The following is a 21,043-nucleotide window of genomic DNA, read 5'->3' on the forward strand; positions in this document are numbered from 1 at the left end:
TATTGTGGTTAGTTGGCTAGCTCGCTGGTCTAGCTAGATAGCTAGTTTAGTTTGTCAACAGTCCAAACAAGACGAGAGGCTAGCTAACGTTAGCCACTCCAGTTTGCTAACAAACGAGAAGTTATGCAGCCAACGCCGAAGTAACTCTAGCTAACTACACGAATTATAGCTGACCTCAAAACGTAAACGCACAGTCCCCCTTATGTGGCATTTTGTTTTCTCATTAGTAAGACACAATTGCCGTCTGCGGTGGTTAGATATTTCAACCATTTGACAGCTCTGCTGCGCAGTGTTGGCTGGCTCCTTCAACACTCCCACTTAAGTGCCCTCCTCCGCCTTTTAACGTCCAGATTGACAGCTGAAGCTTCCATTCAGGGACGAGCATGCGACACTGTTTTTGTTTATGATGGAGTGGTGTGTAATGTACGGTATTTTATTATCTACTGCGTTAGCTCTAATATTGATAGTAGTTTGAAAGTATATAATAATTTGACCAGCTGTGAATACTCATTTCCCTCTACTATGCATTGACTCTAATTTACAGTTATTTCACATATCACTCTACTACAACACTAATCACATAATTTGGTGAATCGATTTTGTTCCAATTAAATAAAGTCATAACTGACTAAATTATTATTCCACAGATTGCATAATGTTGTCAAATAATTCCCATGTTATTCTGAGTGAAAAATTCGATTTGTTTTTCTACAGAAGCTTGAAAACTCAAATATGGACATTGTACGCCATCTCATGGAGGAACATGGAACTGACTGTCTGGTGAAGGGAACGCGAACCAATGAACGAACTACTACAACCCTTTGACTTTCCTAGCGAGTGGCGGCGAGTAAACCTGCGAAAAAGGTTCAGCTAACACATCAGCCAAATGAATCGTATAGCAAAAGGGAAACAGAGATTATAACCGGATACAAAATGGCAAATGATGGCATGGACTACAACATTGTGTTTCCAGATGCATTGATCTCGGGTGAGCAATTTGTTGTCGATATAGCTTTGCTAGGGTAGCTCGCTAGCTAACAACACGCATCTAGCTAAATTAGCTGTCACCTGAGTGTCACCCAGAGCCATGGTATGAGCTATTTAGTCAACGTTGGCACTGGCAGGTTTGTCCATAATAATTCAGTGACAGCTGAATTGGACAAACTCAAAGGCTGCTTGCTAGCTAGCTAAATTAATTGTCCTGGTTAAGTAGCTAACTAGCTTACTAATCAGAGAATAGTTTTTTTTTTCCCTCCTTTCAGATAGACACTGGCATGGAACAAATGAACCAGTTGTCATACTGTTGGGATGGGCTGGCTGCAGAGACAAACATCTTGCCAAGTACAGCTCCATTTATAACGAACAGGTTGGAGTTAAACTATTATTGTGGGGGTTAATGTTTCCTGTCATTTCAAGGAATTATTAATCTACTTCATTATTAATGTGTGACTTACCTTTCCCCCATTTTGTTCCAGGGTTGTGTCACTATTTGCTACACAGCGCCCTTGAAGACAGTATTCATCTCTGAATCTTTTGGCTACAAGGAGCTGAGTAACACTGCCCACAAACTGCTTGAGATACTCTATGATTACGAAGTGGAAAACAGTCCCATATTTTTCCATGTGTTTAGCAATGGGGGATTCATGCTTTACCGCTACATTGTTGAGCTCTTGCACAATCATAAACAGTTCAGCACCCTATGTATAGTTGGAACTGTGGTGGACAGTGCCCCAGGCAGTGGAAATGTGAGGGGGGCATTACGGGCTCTTACAGACACTCTGGGACCCAAAATCAATGTGATGTTGAGGTATGTTCTCTTGGCACTGTTTGCTGTAACAGTTTTCCTGCTTAGGGTGGTTCTATATCCTGTGACCAAGTACATCCACAAGGACCACTACGATGCCATCCGGGAGTGCCCTCCTACCTGGCCCCAGCTGTACCTGTACTCCAGAGCTGATCGAGTGATTCGGAACAGTGATGTTGAGCTCATGGTCAAGGCTCTAAAGGAGAAAGGCGTGTCTGTTGAAAGTTTTGACTTCAAAACCCCTGCCCATGTGAGCCATTTCCGTGACTTTCCAGAGGAGTACTCCAAGCGATGCCTGGCTTTCCTGACCAACTGTATGAAGGATTCAGAAGGGACCCAAACAAAAAAGCGACACTTGATCCAGCATTGAAAGCACACTACTGTAACATTTCTCAAAAGTCTATGGCACTTATATTTTTGTGATTCTACTGTAAAGTTACACATGTGTAAATCTGTACTAGGAAATCTGCAGCTCCACTGGACACCTTATTTCAAATGCTAAAGTTTTAGGAGTTGAAGACAACAAAGCAAAATTATACAGGTGATAACCAAATTGCCGGCGTGGTGAAATTTGATTGGTACCATTTGTGAATCTTAAATCTTTAATCCACTTGTTGATGTCTTCAAGAGAATGTGATTGACTAAGAATTAATGTACTTACTAAACATGTGTTTTACAATTAAAAAAGCATTTTCATCATTTGCATTTCATTTGGTCTTCTTGGTTAAAAATGTGGAACTGTAGATTACTTTGGAAAATTGACAATTAGTTTGCAATGGCCCTTGCATGAATTAAGTTTCTTGTGAAATGATATGTTTAAAGGGGCAATCAGCAGTTGCTACATCTGTTTTTTGACTTATAAATCAATGTTCCCATTGATTCTTGAAGAATATAACTTATAAATGCCTCACTAGCTTAGTTCAACTGTCATACCCCATCAGAACCCAACATTTAAGCTTGTTTTACTCCAATGTTTGTAAACAAAGTAAATGCAAACAAACACTGTATAGCCTCAAAACATGGTTGAAACTATAATGTTTATCATGGATGGTCAGTCCTTGCATCCATAGCTCTGTCTATAAATTTGATAGTGGTTACATTTCTCCAACCCCGTTCCTCTGCTTTTTATTAAAACGAGTGGGGAGACGCTTTGCTATTGTTTTAACTGCTGATTGCCGCTATAAACACTTGATTACATTTAAATAACATGTCTCAGTTATGGTAATGCAGTGTAGCATTGATATTTACTTTATACTGAAATAGTAAATATTGCATCACACAAAAGGTCATTTGTAGGTATTCTTTCTGACTTGACTTTTTATATTTATATGCTGCGATGGAAGACCTCTTCCACTCAACCTAGCACTGCAGATTGTGCGTGGCTACCTTTGGCCTTGTCTAAAGAGAGATATGTTACCTCAAGGCAGATAAACTCAGCCTTTGCCTCACCAGACATCAGCGATAGTTTGAAGAGCAGGGCTCTGAATTGGTCAGGCAGATATGATTATTGAATGTCTCTGACTGTCATGTTTGACATTTTGGAGCGAGTCATTGGCATTTGTCTCTCCAGAAGGCTCACCCTGGCACTTCATACATCATTTAGAGCCACTCGAAGGAAAAGGAGAAGGGAAAAGTTGATATATCTGCAGAGACAGATGAACATCACTTATTGGAGTGCATACTAGATTATTTTTGTTCCCTTGGCTTGGGTTGGGTGGCTGCATGGCTCATGTTGCCAAATGGTTGTTTTGGAAATGTTTGACAGCGATGCAGACACTTCCTGCTGACCTGATTTTAAACCTAACTGGCTCTCTGAGTTTAAGGTTTGAACTTTTCATTCAACAGAAAGACAAATATAAATGTGCTGTTAGAATGCTGGAGGTGGTTAACAAAGCAAGGAGACAACATGTCTGGATCTAAATAATGACATGAAGAGCAAGCATGAATAACCATTTGGATGGTGTTCCCAATTAATGAAAGTCTGAATTGCAATATTACTAAAGACATGAAATAATTCCTGAGGTGATTTGTGGATAAACTATGGCCAACTCTGTGACAATACAGACTCATACACACTGCTCCTAATAGTAATGGTGTGCCAATTATACAAACATTAAAGGGATAGGTGTGTGTGTGTGTGTGTGTGTGTGTGTGTGTGTGTGTTCTTTCTCTTTGTAGACATTTATTTTCTTTAGCTTCTATGACCTTAATATTCCTGCCTTATTTTCTCAAAATGTTGATATGAGGCATAAATGGGGGGCTTTATTCTAATTACATCAAAACAAATGTTGATGACATGCTTTGTTTAAATGGTTTTGCCTCTAGCCTCAATCAGCTGATGCGAATGAGGTAAAGTTGAAATAGAGGTACAGTGTAGGATTGGTTGTAATTTGAGAAAATAAATGTCAGGTGAAAATTGAAATGTCAGCTGAAGTCGTCACAAATACACTTGTCATCTGTAATAAAAAAGTATAACTTTATAATTTTTCGAAACCCTCCTCATCTGGTGTTTTGTTTCTAGTTTATTAATTAAAAACTTTAAAAAGAGTAAAGAATAAACAAAGGTGTTGTTCTGTGATTTTAGCAGTACATGAAGGGGACTATTCAGAGATTCTCTGTTGGTCAATATTCTATTTGAGTGATTCACCAACATTTGTCTATGTGCAAAAAGTTACGGAGCAAATGTCTTACAAAAACCTGTGAAAAACCTTCTACAAAATATCAAACCATTGTTCATATACTCATCCAAGTATCAATCTATTCAATCTGTTCACTAACAGGCAAGGTCTATAGGTACTATAATGGCAGCATTGTTGTGAGTCAAATTCTGGAAAACGAAGCAGGGCAGATCCATGTGTTCACATAGGCCTATAGTAGTTGTTGAGCTGTATTGTGTCCACACTGGACCACAGTAACATGCCTATGCCTGTGGAGGGCAGCATTTAACCATTATTTTCAACAACAGTATTTCTTCAGCGTCTCACCACAATACATACAAAGACTACACAATATATTATTTTTTATTTAAATGTTTATAAGCACTGTAAACTTTCTCATTGCTCTTGAAATATAGAAAGGGTAATTGTTCACATTTAGTTGTGTATTTTACAGTATATTATTTTACACAATTTTACCATCCAATGGCCTTCAAAGAACCGCAATGCCTTTATGATAGGCTTTCATTGAGGTAACAGTAGTCAGGCTGTGTTACTGACAGTCGAAGCTCTAAGGAGGTTGCTCTGATCTGAAAATGCACCGAAATTGCCCTAGAAGTTAATGAAGTCTCGACACAATGAGGGAAAATTGTGGTGAAGAGGGGTCAATGGGCCTCTTTCGCCTCCTCTTCCATGGAAAATGGCCACTGTCAAGCTCCTTACAGTAGAAGACGCTCAGCGTTCATACAGCAAGCAAGGCAAGCACCAAGATGAATGGTGTTAAGTGGTAGAATTTGGCAATCAAGCAACATTTTCTCAGTTTAATCTGATAGTCTCATATATGTCTCTACCATCAACCATGTAGCACTAAACCTACAATGATTTCCTGTTGTTCCTTTTTAACAATACTATAATAATGAATTAACCAATCAGTCAATGAAACATTTGGAAGGCAAGTACACACTCAGCCAAATACTCAGGTGTAGCTAAACAGCAGCCAAGTCCACATCTTATTGTACCATCGCAGTGGAGGATGCTGAGGGGAGAATGGCTCACAATAATTGCCAGAACGGAGCAAATGAAATGGCATCAAACAGCTGGAAACCATGTGTTTGATGTATTTGATACCATTCCACTGAATCCACTCCAGTCATTACCACGAGCCTGTTCTCCCCTATTAAGGTGCCACCAACCTCCTGTTGTATAATGATAATATCAAACAATCATATCTTATGAAATACCCTGTTAAAACCATATATTTGAGAACTAAGTTTTACTACAGCCTTTGCATTTGAGCCTATGTTGGTTTGCATTGCATCAAACACTTACTTTAATGTGCAAACTTCAAAGAATCGACATGTCAATGTTTTAAAGAGTCGCTGTTTGGTTGAATTCTTTAATGTGCCATCCACTTAATTATTTTGCGACTTATTTTACTTTTAGGTCACTCGGACTCGTGATGTTGCTCGAGATGTGAGGAGGAGAAGCGAGATGGACACTATCTGTTGAGCTGGAACTTTTACATCTGCGAAGACACAAATTGCACTTACTTACCTTCCTAGAAAGTCTAGTTAAACATCTATCTATCGAACTTACCTGAATTTGTCTGCTCTGGAGAATATAGCCATCGTCGCTTCAATAAGAGCTAGTCTAGGTTTCGTCGGATCAGAAGTTGGGGAGGACGGCCTGTCCGAGATGAAGACCTCTTTTGTGACGCTGAACATCTCTTCTGTTGCATGCAGGGCATTTTCCGCAATGGATTACAAATAGGCATCAGCCTTGGAATGATTGTTTCATGGGGTCTCAAGCATTTCTATATGTCTCAAGAATTTCTAGTCTTGCTCTTCAGGGTGCAGTGCCTGCTCAATAACATGAGATTGGATGATGTGAATCAATGCTGGTCACAGGAGCTAATGGGTTTTCCAAAGTTTCTTGTAGGACTCAGTCAGTACAATGTCCCTTAAATAAATGGCCGTATTAAATACGGATGGCTGTGTGACCAGTACACTGCCTGCTGTGTAGACCATCAAACATGTACAGTAGCACTAAACCTAAAAGAGAGAATGATCTCTCTTTCACCAGAGTTATGTCTTTCAGAGGCTGCTTTTGCTCAGTTTAATGTCAGGTTATATGTCTGATTTAAGCAGAGGCTTTTTGAGGTGGAACACTGTATTTTGATTTATTACATTTTGCAAGCAATAGGCCAATGCATTATCCGAGGACTGCTATAAACCAATTTTATATCAGTGAATGATGTAGATGGAATCATTCACATATGTCTGTTCTCCTCAGATGATGTGCGCTGATATGATGAGGCAAAATATGACATTTAGATTTATTATTGAAGTCATGACTTAGGTTCACTGAGTTTGATTTCCATTCAACATTCAGTAGGTTAAATACGTTGTAATTCTGACCAAATCAAGTTCCTTCCTTAAAAACAAAATAACAGCAACACCATGCATATAGCAAGGTGTTATAATAAATGTAGTATAGTAATACTGCTCCTCTACCCACATTTAGGGACAACCCCCTACATTCAGTTTTAAAGGTTGAATGTGAACAGATATGTGAACAGATATGTTTGGTCACCTTTTCCCTCTTGTAAGCTCGTAGGCTTTTGTTTTCCAGCCTTGACTGTCTGGAGTCAGGAAACAGACACCAGACATCATCCCTGGTTTGTCCTTCCGTCTCTAATGCCCTCAGACTACTCTGGCACAGAACACTGACGTTTACTGAAAACACACTAAGGGTTGTTCCTACTTCCTAGTCCAACCCTTTCCTCTGCAGCTGTTTTGGCTGACTGACTTGTTATCAAGTTGAGCAGGGAGCCACGAACCAGTCCCCTCTTCCCTAATGAGCAAAGTGTCCCGTGGAACATGCTGGTGACAGCACGGCACCCTCCCTCGGTTTCAAAGCCAGGGGGCTATAGGGACCAAAGTCAGCTCTGCTTTGAGACACTTTAAAAGGTTTCCCTGGTGCTTGGATTGAAGAATGGAGAGAGAGAGAGAGAGAGAGAGAGTGGGGGGAGGGGATTGAGCTGGACTAGACATGGAACCAACTGTCATCATCAGAATTCCCATCTCCCATCAGCCCTCCACTTAAGAAGGGAAATAAAGAAAGAGACAGACACGGAAGCCCTCAGCGTGTGCGCAGCACCTCTCAGCACACAGGGCGAGCAGCAGCCATCGCGGCCTGTTCAAAGGGACTCTGCTGCTTCACAGATGCCCTTCAACTGAATACCTCCAGTTCAGCTGTGTGCTGCTGGCACATTTGACAAGCAGCAGGCTCTCTAGTTAAAGCACTGTCAAATTAGATGTACAAAACAAACTGTGTGTCAGTTAGGCGTCGCTGGTGTGATGGCAGTGACGGTGTACTGGGCCGTGTGTGCTCACGCTTATGTGTGTGTGTGTTTGTGTGTTTAATTTGGCTCGGAGCGGGGGAGAGGCACACGGGGAGTGGCACTGGGGAAGCGTGTCTAATGAGGGGGAAAGCAGTGCCAGTGTCTGACAGCCCACCAGTGTGGGACTCTCAAAAGCCACGAGCCACACAGGCCCAGGCACAAGCTAGCAGCCTTTTGATACTGCCTCACGCCTTGTCGTCAAGCCTCCTGTCGACATGGACTGTCTTTGTGTGTTTTTGTTTTATTCCAAGAAACCTCCAGGTTATAGGTTTCATACGTTTTAAAATACAGGGGCACAAAATACAGTTATTCTCATTGTTAAATGAATGTGATAATTATCAACGGTGAGTAATTAACCTCTATTTTTTACAGTATGAATACAATCTGAGTTATTTGATTCCCTATGTGAATTTCATACAGTTTCATAGAGTATTTGTAGGTTCATAAATTAAATGAGAATCATATCATATACCCATTTAAGTTTATTTTAATAGTAATCTTAATAATCCACCTTTTCACTTACACTATTCCCTCTATCTTATTATATAATCTTCTCATGAGCGGTAAACACACGGTAGGTCAACACTCTACCATTAGTATTCGTCCTATGCAGAGGCAAACATTATAAATTACACTATGATATTGCAGTAGTTAATGGAAATAAATATCAATGATAAATGGCTTTATGCTTATGTAAAGCCAGTTTTCCTGTGGGCTGTGTGGAACTCCATAGATACGTACCAAATGGCACCCTATTCCCTTTATAGTGCACTACTTTTGACCAGGGCCCATAGAACTCTGGGCAAAAATAATGCACTACAAAGGGGATAGGATGCCATTTGGGATGCATACAGTCCATGTAAATAAAGAGGACCTTTGCTTGCTTTGGAGAACCAATGGCCATGGCAGCATCATCATAATCCTCCTCCATGTGCTTAGGTGGGAGGAGTGTTTAACTTTGCTCCCATTAGTAAAATATACTGATTTATGCAGTTGCCGACAGACTAATATCTTTAGAATTTTGCCTAGAAGCCGATTCATCTTTAAGAGTGATGAGGGGAGGTTGCTCTCTATGCAAAACACATTAAAGCTAAATGAGAAGTCTATTACTCAAACGTGGCTGATAATCCGTTAGCTAGACCCCACTAACTAAGCAGATTTAGATATGATACGGTGATGACAGCCCCACCTCTGAAGTGCATTACATGAACTTAACTTTCCAGTGACCCCCACCCCCACCCCACACCACTTATCTGCATACAGTACAAGCTCACATTATATAATTAATTCTCTCTCCTTGTCCTCCCGTCCCAGTTGTGTGGAGAATGCACAAGGGACTCTTGATGTTCCTGTGGTTGTGTGAGCATGACCTATACATCATGGCTTGATTAACATACAAGGCATTATCTCTCTCTCGTCTAACATGGTCCTCCTAGTCTCTCAGCTACCCCGCCAAGGATTCAGATCATGCTTTTAGTCTCAGATGTTCTCCTCTTTTCCGGTTGTAAGAATCCTTAAATATAACTACTAATACATTTAATATGGTTAATTAGTATTCCCTGTGTAGGCCGTTCAGAAGACTTGATAATGAAGTATAATGTTTTACTTTTCATTACATTGTAATATACAGTGCATTCAGAAAGTATTCAGACCCCTTGACTTTTTCCACATTTTGTTAAGTTACAGACTTTTTCTAAAATTGATTAAATTGTATTTTTTCCTCGTCAATCTACACACAATCCTCCATAATGACAAAGTGAAAACAGCTTTTTAGAAATTTTTGCAAATGTATTAAAAATAAAATACAGAAATACCTTATTTACATAAGTATTCACACCCTTTGCTATGACACCTGAAAAAGAGCTCAGGTGCATCCTGTTTCCATTGATCATCCTTGAAACGTTTCTACAACTTCATTGGAGTCCACCTGTGGTAAATTCATGGTAAATCCCATGGTTGACCGTGCATGTCAGAGCAAAAACCAAGCCATGAGGTCGAAGGAATTGTCCATAGAGCTCCGAGACAGGATTGTGTCGAGGCACAGATCTGGGGAAGGGTACCAAAAAATTTCTGCAGCATTGAAGGTCCCCAAGAACACAGTAGCTTCCATCATTCTTAAAAATGGAAGAAGTTTGGAACCACCAAGACTCTTCCTAGAGCTGGCCGCACGGCCAAACTGAGCAATCAGGAGAGAAGGGCCTTGGTCAGGGAGGTGACCAAGAACCCGATGGTCAATCTGACAGACATCCAGAGTTCCTCTGTGGAGATGGGAGAACCTTCCAGAAGGACAACCATCATTGCAGCACTCCACCAATCAGGCCTTTATGGGAGAGTGGCCAGACGGAAGCCACTCCTCAGTAAAAGGCACATGACAGCCCGCTCGGAGTTTGCCAAAGGACACCTAAAGGACTCAGACAATGAGAAACAAGATTCTCTGGTCTGATGAAACCAAATGTAACTCTTTGGCCTGAATGCCAAGCGTTACGTCTGGAGGAAACCTGGCACCATCCCTACGGTGAAGCATGGTGGTGGCAGCATCATGCTGTGGGGATGTTTTTCAGCAGCAGGGACTGGGAGACTAGTCAGGATCAAGGGAAAGATGAACGGAGCAAAGTACAGAGAGATCCTTGATGAAAACCTGCTCCAGAGCACTCAGGACCTCAGACTGGGACAACGACCCTAAGCACACAGCCAAGACAACACAGGAGTGGCTTCGGGACAAGTCTCTGAATGTCCTTGAGTGGCCCAGCCAGAGCCTGGAATTGAACCCGATCGAACATCTCTGGAGAGACCTGAAAGTAGCTGTGCAGCGACGCTCCCCATCCAACCTGATAGAGCTTGAGAGAATCTGCAGAGAAGAATGGGAGAAACTCCCCAAATACAGGTGTGCCAAGTTTGTAGCGTCATACCTAAGAAGACTCAAGGCTGTAATTGCTACCAAAGGTGCTCCAACAAAGTACTGAGTAAAGGGTCTGAATACTTATGTAAAACCTGTTTTTTCTTTGTCATTATGGGGTAATGTGTGTAGATTAATGAGGGGAAAAAACGATTTAATCCATTTTAGAATAAGGCTGTAATGTAACAAAATGTGTAAAAGGTCAAGGGTTCTGAATACTTTCTGAATGCGCTGTAGTTTCCTTTGAAACATGATGTTGTTTTCTGGAAAAAAGCGACAAAACATAAAAACCAGAATAAAGGTTTTTAATGTTTTCATCATTATCATTTAATGGAGAAAATACAGGTTAAGAAAAATATAGCAACACAGTCAAATAAATAACATTGAACAATTAATTGTAACACAGAGAAACTGCAGAAGGGAGATAGGTGTAGTTGTGTGCAACCCCTGCACTAATAACTGGTTTCTTGGCATGAAAAAAGACAGAAGAAAAATATGTACTCTATCTTTGTGGAGGAAATTACACTGTGGGTGGACCCATGGGGCTGCGCACAATTGGCCAAGCGTCGTCCAGGGTAGGGGAGGGAATGGTTGGCAGGGATGTAGCTCAGTTGGTAGAGCATGGCGTTTGCAACGCCAGGGTTGTGGATTCGATTCCCACGGGGGGGCAGTATGAAAACTAAAAAAAATAATGTATGCACTCACTAACTGTAAGTCGCTCTGGATAAGAGCGTCTGCTAAATGACTAAAATGTAAATGTAAAATCAATTTGGCTTCGTTCCCCAGGAAAGGAGAATCCTGTCTCAAGGGTCCATCTGAATTAGTCAACACTGTTCTTTTGTCTTTTTAATTGTAATAAGTTCATTACGTTTATTGCAGCTTACAAAATGAGTGATGATAGAGGTGGAATATGATAGTTACCACTTTAAAATGGACAGAAAACCATGATGTCATGCGGTTTTCTAAGCATCAATACTTTCTTATATTCTTGGCACCTTTTGAACAATACTATAATAATGAATCAACTTAAGCCAATGAAACATTTGGAAGGCAAGTACACACTCATCCAAGTACTCAGGCGTAGCTACAAAGCAGCCAAGAGACAAGTACACAGGACATCCTGTTGTACAATGATAATATCAAACAATCATAATCTTACATAACAGCATTAGCAGTTCAATAATTATAATGATGACACTGTTCAGATAAGTGCTTTCTCATTAATTACAGCTGCAATGCATCATTTAGGCAGCTATCTGCATTATTATGAGAAAGTGTAATGTGCCATATTCCAGCCACAGCAGGCAGCAGTCAGCAGGACACATGCTTTTAGCCTTGGATGTCCACTCCACTCCAGCCAAATGAGCAAGGCAACACAGAGCGCTTCAAACCTGCAAAATGGGCGACCTATACAAGGCAGATCTTGTTTTGAATGGTCGTTTGGTACTAATTAATGGACTAGGGCCCATTCCTGGCTCCGAATGAAACACCAACGGTATGAATTAAACATGGTGCATCCTTCATCTTGGCACTGCAAACTCAGGGAGACAAAACAGTGTGGAATGCCGGTGACCACGGCTGCCATTCAGAGCTAAATGCATCACAGAGTGCACTTCACTTCACCCTACCCCCTGAGCATAAATTGCTATCTCCACGGTTGCCAGTGGCATTAGCACCCAACAAGATCACCTCAGCTGACAAAAGTTAATTTGCACTAATTATGCTTTATTCTCCCCATTACATTAAATCATATTGTTCCTCCCTACTCACTGTCCACTGTGTGCTTGCCAGCTAGGCCAGGCCAGCATGGTTTCCTTCCTTCCTGCTACAATGTCATTTAAATAATATGAATCTTATCTGGAATATATTACAGCTCCATTACCTGATCCCTGGCCAACCCATCTACAGTGTAGTACAGTCAATTTCAAGGTTTACCAGTAAACTACCAGCTTTTTGGTAACTTTCAAGGAATATATGGAATATTATCAGATGACAGCTAGAGGGTTTTTTGGGTACTTCAGATTATCACAGGTGTCTCTAATGATCTCTGACCTTCTGTGTGGCCTTATCATGTAAAATATATTTTAAAAATAAGGTGATTTTAAAATAGAATGATAAAGCTGTAAAGCATTATCCTAAATACAAACCATCAACTTACAGTGCCTTGCAAAAGTGTTCATCCCCCTTGGCATTTTTCCTATTTTGTTGCATTACAACCTATAATTTAAATAGATTTTTATTTGGATTTCATGTAATGGAAAAAATATAACTTCTAAAAAATAAATAACGGAAAAGTGGTGCGTGCATATGTATTCACCCCCTTTGCTATGAAGCACCTAAATAAGATCTGGTGCAACCAATTACCTTCAGAAGTCACATAATTAGTTAAATAAAGTCCACCTGTGTGCAATCTAAGTGTCACATGATCTGTCACATGATCTCAGTATATATACACCTGTTCTGAAAGGCCCCAGAGTCTGCAACACCACTAAGCAAGGGGCACCACCAAGCAAGCGGCACCATGAAGACCAAGGAGCTCTCCAAACAGGTCAGGGACAAAGTTGTGGAGAAGTACAGATCAGGGTTGGGTTATAAAACATATCCGAAACTTTGAACATCCCACGGAGCACCATTCAATCCAAATGGAAAGAATATGGCACCACAACATACCTGCCAAGAGAGGGCTGCACACCAAAACTCACGGACCAGGCAAGGAGGGCATTAATCAGAGAGGCAACAAAGAGACCAAAGATAACCATGAAGGAGCTGCAAAGCTCCACAGCGGAGATTGGAGTATCTGTCCATAGGACCACATTAAGCCGTACACTCCACAGAGCTGGGCTTTACGGAAGAGTGGCCAGAAAAAAGCCATTGCTTAAAGAACAAAATAAGCAAACACGTTTGGTGTTCGCCAAAAGGCATGTGGGAGACTCCCCAAACATATGGAAGAAGGTACTCTGGTCAGATGAGACTAAAATTGAGCTTTTTGGCCATCAAGGAAAACGCTATGTCTGGCGCAAACCCAACTCCTCTCATCACCCCGAGAACACCCTCCCCAGTGTTTCAGTCTTCCAGAGATTTGAGACTGGGACAGAGGTTCACCTTCCAGTAGGACAATAACCCTAAGCATACTGCTAAAGCAACACTCAAGTGGTTTAAGGAGAAACATTTAAATGTCTTGGAATGGCCTAGTCAAAGCACAGACCTCAATCCAATTGAGAATCTGTGGTATGACTTAAAGATTGCTTTGTATCCAACTTGAAGGAGCTGGAGCAGTTTTGCCTTGAAGAATGGACAAAAATCCCAGTGGCTAGATATGTCAAGCTTATAGAGACATACCCCTTGCAGACTTGCAGCTGTAATTGCTGCAAAAGGTGGCTCTACAAAGTATTGACTTTGGGGGGGGTGAATAGTTATGCACACTCAAGTTTTCTGTTTTTTTTGTCTTATTTCTTGTTTGTTTCACAATAAAATATATTTTGCATCTTCAAAGTGGTAGGCATGTTGTGTAAATCAAATAATACAAACCCCCCAAAAATCAATTTTATTTCCAGGTTGTAAGGCAAAAAAAAGGAAAAATGCCAAGGGGGGTGAATATTTTCACAAGCCACTGTAGTGGATACCATTGGTGTTTAATATGAGGGTTTCAGCATGAAATATCATTTTTTTTAATAAACTTTTATTTGTTTTACTATGTCAATATGTCTTTGTTGTGAATGTTTTGCAGCCAAACTCATTGCAGTTGTGAAAAAAGACAATGACTTGGAAGAGTTGCAGAGTTAATTGAAAATAAAGCCTTTGTTGATTAGATGCTTTTTTCATTAATTTGGCTATTTTCTCTTGAACTATATGGTCTATCCACTAAAAACTCATGGACAATACGGACACAGATATACAAATAATAATACTATATATGAATAAAAATAAATAAGGTTATTCAACTATAAATTACCTAAATTACCATAGATTGCCATAGATTACCTTTCAATTACCAAAATTACAGAACATTCAGGTAAACTTGGTAAATGATTGGTAGCTTTGCAACCCTACTTACAGTAGGTGTTTGGATTGCAGTCTTGTGTATAGAAATATATGTCACATCTTTTCTTCTGAAGTTTTATGTTCTGTTTAGTCCCGGGCTACAGTAGTCAATTCAGGGGACTTTGACACTGTCTCCACTTCCTCTCTGAACCTACAAGTTATCTCAGGAGGAGAGAAATGCAACCCTTCCAATTTGAGGAAAACCATATAATAACATTTCAATAATTATATTAATCTCTCATCAGGCATTTCCCCCTACAGCAGCATAACAAAGGACTGGTGGAGAGTGAATGATGTGGAGCTACTGTTCTCTATTTACTTCTGTAACCTTTGTTAGATATTATAAATTAACAAGTAATTACTAGTACTGCAGTTCGATTTTGAGAGAGAACATCTGTTTACACATGGGCACTATATGCACTTAAAATGTTTAATGATGCAACACAAAAGTGTCTTGTTTATGATGTATGCTTAAGTGGGGGATTATGCAATAGTTATTGAGCCTAGTAACGAATAGAGTTAGCGTTAATGAATAAATTAAGGCTTGCTTTTGAGATTGTAAAATAGTATTTTACACCATTCCTAAACGTTTGCTTTATCTCCATACTGTCCCTATCTATCCTATAGTATAGTATAATTTGCTTTCTACAGGAAAAAGTTGAGTGCCCCAAGTCTGAGTGCGCAGGCCTACCATCACATCAACTCTAACTTCATTGTCATTAACGTCTGATTATTGAAATAAATGGTTTTAGTACGAAACATTGCATTACACGTTGCAACACATTTGTTAGAAGTAATTTTGCAATTGGTTTAGAATAATGGATGCTGCATAGGCTATGAAATCTGTTTGAAATAATAGGCAATATTCATTTGTTATCTTTAATTGTTCTCGAGGAGAGGCTTTTAGTACAGATGACATATGAATCTATTAGAAAAACTTTGCTTTCCCATTTAGACAAAACAGACAAGAATAATTCCATTTGGACTGTTTTCAGGACCATGTTGGATTACGGTGTGTGTGTGTGTGTGGGGGGGGGGGGGGGGGGGGGGGGTTAAAGAGCCTCTCTATTTCATGGTAACATTTAAGGACAAAGAAGGGAAAGAGATTAGAAAGATGTGGCTTTTTATATCTCCAGTACCATGGTGATATGAAGGACGATGTGGATCAAGCTTTGACGTGACCTTTCATAACAAGTTCTGTTGTTGTGCAGCTCATAAATCTATCTGCTTGAATACAAGCATGCTCCCACTTTCAAAAGGAGGTTTTGTAGAAATTACATTCTTGGCCATGATTCAACTTTTTCTTATGGACAGACTCTTGTTAAGACTCTGGACGGGAGTAGATGTTTTACTTTGCTGCTATTTCTTAAATGTTAAACATATTTCAAAATTAGTTGACTAACTGTGTTGCGTACTTGTATGATACTTTTATTTTTTTATATACAGTATTGCACAAATTATCCATTGATGGAACAACAGAGATTTTCGGTATCTTAATCAAGTACAGGACATTCTCCACATTGAACCTTTAGGGGCAGTTGAGTTAAAAAATATATATACAGTACCTGTCAAAAGTTTGGACACACCTGCTCATTCAAGGGTTTTTCTTAATGTTTTACTATTTTCTACATTGTAGAATAATAGTGAAGACATCAAAACTTTGAAATAACACATATGGAATCATGTAGTAACCAAAAAAGTGTTAAACAAATCAAAATATATGTTATTTTTGAGATTCTTCAAAGTAGCCACCCTTTGCCTTGATGCCAGCTTTGCACACTCTTGGCATTCTCTCAACCAGCTTCACCTGGAATGCTTTTCCAACAGTCTTGAAGGAGTTCCCACATATGCTGAGCACTTGTTGGCTGCTTTTCCTTCACTCTGTGGTCCAACTCATCCCAAACCATCTCAATTGGGTTGAGGTTGGGTGATTGTGGAGAACAGGTCATCTGATGCAGCACTCCATCACTCTCCTTCTTGGTCAAATAGCCCTTACACAGCCTGGAGGTGTGTTGGGTCATTGTCCTGTTGAAAAACAAATGATAGTCCCACTAAGCACAAACCAGATGGGATGGCGTATCGCTGCAGAATGCTGTGGTAGCCATGCTGGTTAAGTGTGCCTTGAATTCTGAATAAATCACCAACAGTGTCACCAGCAAAGCACCCCCACACCATCACACCTCCTCCTCCATGCTTCACAGTGGGAACTACACATGCGGAAATCATCCGTTCACCTACTCTGCGTTTCACAAAGACATGGCGGTTGGAACCAAAAATCTCAAATTTGGACTCATCAGACCAAAGGACAGATTTCCACCGGTCTAATATCCATTGCTCGTGTTTCTTAGCCCAAGCAAGTCTCTTCTTCTTATTGGTGTCCTTTAGTAGTGGTTTCTTTGCAGCAGTTTCATCATAGTGCTTGATGGTTTTTGCGACTGCACTTGAAGATACTTTCAAAGTTCTTGAAATGTTCCGTATTGACTGACCTTCATGTCTAAAAGTAATGATGGACTGTCGTTTCACTTTGCTTATTTGAACTGTTCTTGCCATAATATGGACTTGGTCTTTTACCAAATAGGGCTATCTTCTTTATACCACCCCTACCTTTTCACAACACAACTGATTGTCTCAAACGCATTAAGAAGGAAAGAAATTCCACAAATTAACTTTTAAGAAGGCACACCTGTTAATTGAAATGCATTCCAGGTGACTACCTCATGAGGCTGGTTGAGAGAATGCCAAGAGTGTGCAAAGCTGTCATCAAGGCAAACGGTGGCTACTTTGAAGAATCTCAAATATAAAATATATTTTGATTTGTTTAACACTTTGTTGGTTACTACATGATTCCATATGTGTTATTTTCATAGTTTTGATGTCTTCACTATTATTCTACAATGTAGAAAATAGTACAAATAAAGAAAAACCCTTGAATGAGCAGGTGTGTCCAACCTTTTGACTGGTATTGTATATATGGTTATGTCCCAAATGGCACCCAATTCCCTATATAGTACACTACTTTTGACCAGAACTGGGCCTAAGGCACAGGGTGCCATTTGGATCCCATCCTATGTCTGCAGCTCTGAGATGCATCCTATCTTTTTCCCCCTCCTATAGGCAGCAACAGAAAGTCTGATGTCACCAATAAGACAGTAATCCAGTTGTCCATTAGTGGCATAGTGGCATACAGTGGAACTGGGGCCAAGGATATCTGACATACAGTATCCATGAAAGCAAAAGGTCACGAGCTGCTGGATGATGGCTCAACAGTTCAAATGACAAGCCCATTATTAGTTCCTGCCTTGACATCTGCCCCACAATCATGGCCATATCGAGCTTGACATTTTGCTTCTTAATTCTGAGACAGTCTCTCTCCAGGATGAATTTAATGTTTGTTGAAGGTCTATCCTTTCTGATTCTCTATAACATCTCTCTAACAACACTCATGATGAATGGTTGTCAATTTTCAAGTCAGACATGTTATGTTATTAGTCATATTCAGAAAGCTCTCTTTGGTCTGGGAGTCAGTTACCACAGAGCCTTTTTCTGTGGTATTTTTATAGAAGAGCTGCACACAAAATTATGTGTGTATCTTAGCCTTGTATACACATGTTCAGGGTTCTGCTCCTAAAAACATTAGCCTGATAGCCTACACATTTAGGCAGGGGAGCAACTTTGGTTTTAGAAGTGGGGGGGACATTTTTTTTTTTGCCCAGTCAGATAAATACTCCAAACAGCATACCCGACCGCTCGGAGGCGTCCGCATGGTTCTAAAGCACACCGTTGCTTCGTTTTGTATCACATTCCAATGATAAAACTGGGGGGGGACAAAAATGCAATTTCAGAATGTCCTCAGTGAAAGTTGCGCCCCTGTATTTAGGCATTTGCCGATCCATCACATGATTTAACGTCAAATAAACCAGAGTTACATTAACCATTAACACCATTGCTCTAGAATCTCTTGGCTCATGACACCCAATGAGTTAAGGAGCCTTTTGCATGGGTGACATGTGAATGAAACATAATAAAGGTAATTTACTGCAAGGCAAATTCCATAGCTAAAGGGTTCTTATGTTAAATAGCTCTGCGACCTTTAGCGGCTGATTTCATAAAGAAGGCACAATCAGATTAGTCCAGGGAGGGAAAGGTCAAGCGCATTCACAGTTGTGGCCGTTCTGCTCGGCCAGGTAGAGATTGTTTCAAAGTGGCATCCCGGAAATAACCTATTGGCTCCAAGTGAGGGGGCAGTTAACCTTTGTGGCCCCAAAAGCCGTTTGCATAAAGGGCAACATCACAACATGGTTCGCATATTCTCCTTTTTATGTGCTCAATGGATACCTGGCTGAAAGCATCGTCATCCCCAGTGATTCCCTTTAAGAATATTTGTCTTGGTCTTTGTGTTTTATTAATGAGCTTAGAAGATGGCGTTATTGAATTATATCGACAAACCAGACGCTGACTATCCTCAAACCTTATCACGTTGTCTGTCTCCCCAGTCCCCACCACCTCAAGCCTTGCCATGATTGTATCTTGTTACCACTGGACTTTAAATGACATGTCATTCCATTATACTCATCCCTCTTACACCTCTCGGGTGTCCCTTTTACACCAAAATCAAGTCACATATAACCTGTAAATTGCTGAGGGGCACTAATCGTGGGCTGGGAGAGATGGAGAATGGCCTGTTTAATTTAAATGAAGGGCAGAGGCAGCAGACACAGTGGCTGCACCCCAAATTACGCCCTATTCCCTATATAGTGCACTACTTCAGACCAGAGCCCTGTGGTATAGGGTGCCATTTGAGAAGCATCCACACAGAGGCTGTGCAGGGGGATGATGCAATCGGTCGCCACAGTACAGATCACATTAACTCTGACTTGACCTCCGTTCGCTCACTTTCAGACATATCTCTCACACCCCTCTTAGGCATGTATCTGAGTTTCTCCTTGTTGCAATGTTATAAACATGCAATTATGTTCTGTACAACTTCTTTGTAATTGTACGAAATCGGACACAGCACTAGTGAAGTATTTGAATCTAAACATGATGCATAATGTGTAATGCAGTTATAATGCCTTCTATCAAACCTTAGTGTATTATAAGACTTTCTACAAACATGTATAACAGCGCACTGGTACTTCATAACAGTCTATAATGCATAAATAAATGCACAGAACATGGCTCCTTACAACATATGCTTTCATAATGCACCAGTCACAGGTGTCACCCAACATTCTTTATCAGACTGTCACTGACCCATGCAGTGCTGAGGTACTAACAAGGAAATAACACATAGCATTACAAACACTATTATGAGGCTTCTTGTTGAGAGAAAGATGTTTAGGTATGCTCCTCTAATTTGTACAGTAATCCTATTCCACAGCCTTCAGTGTGTGTGTGTGTGTGTGTGCACGCTATGTGTGTGTCTCTATGAATGTGGCATATCAGTACATGTGTGGTGGAGGAGGCAGTTTGTCTTCCATGTGAATCCACAGTGCGAGGCCTGTCAACGGGTTTTACAGCGCTCCCATTAAGGGCCTGACATGGTTAATGCTGATTGCGTAGGGCGCAGCGAGGACCTGACAGTAACGGTGCGCTGAATGACGGAGATGATGTTAACAAGCTGAAGGAAGCGATCGGGGCCCTTGTTTACAATGTGGGGTGCTAAACCTGTCTGGAAGATAGGAGATAACCATCTTCCAGTAATGCTGCCTCCCTGCCTGCCTGCCTGCCTGCCTGCCTGCCTGCCTGTCTGTCTGTCTGCCTGTCTGCCTGTCTGCCTGCCTGTCTGCCTGTCTGCCTGCCTGGTTCACACCCAGGGAAAGAGCAGCATAGCAGGATAATTAGGATGCCAGCAAACAAAACATCTGAATGTGAGTACAGTGGGTACCTTGGATACAAAGTAAGGTGTGTGGTGCCCTTATCTGTTCAAATCAGATTATGCTTTGTGACTGTCAAAGCAGGAGAGTTGCTATAGATCAAATATGTTTTTGAACCCTTACAAAGCAATGTTGAATCTAAAGATAGGTTTGGTCACATTTGAAACATGTCTGATTGTTTTTCGCTCCTTATTTCTGTACCTTGATAGTGTTGCCCTGTCTTGGATCAAAACAGAAGGATGAAAGAGAACTACCACACACAAGTTAAACATACAGTGGCTTGCCAAAGTATTCACCCCCCTTGGCATTTTTCCTATTTTGTTGCCTTACAACCTGGAATTAAAATTGATTTTTGGGGGGTTTATATCA

The 21,043-nt window shown here is 40.6% G+C and overlaps 1 protein-coding gene across 1 annotated transcript; it reads left to right on the top strand.

Moving 5' to 3' along the window:
* Positions 1-813: 813 nt before the first annotated feature.
* Positions 814-2,502, top strand: LOC311146747 (transmembrane protein 53-like). The gene is made up of 3 exons (XM_084183311.1): positions 814-988; positions 1,263-1,366; positions 1,476-2,502. Exons 1-3 carry the CDS (start codon positions 934-936, stop codon positions 2,172-2,174), a joined length of 858 nt encoding a protein of 285 aa, XP_084039437.1. The 5' UTR covers positions 814-933; the 3' UTR covers positions 2,175-2,502.
* The last annotated feature ends 18,541 nt before the right edge of the window (positions 2,503-21,043 follow it).

This window comes from Coregonus lavaretus (genome assembly GCF_964263955.1).
Source record: "Coregonus lavaretus genome assembly, chromosome: 19".
Lineage (NCBI taxonomy): Eukaryota > Metazoa > Chordata > Actinopteri > Salmoniformes > Salmonidae > Coregonus > Coregonus lavaretus.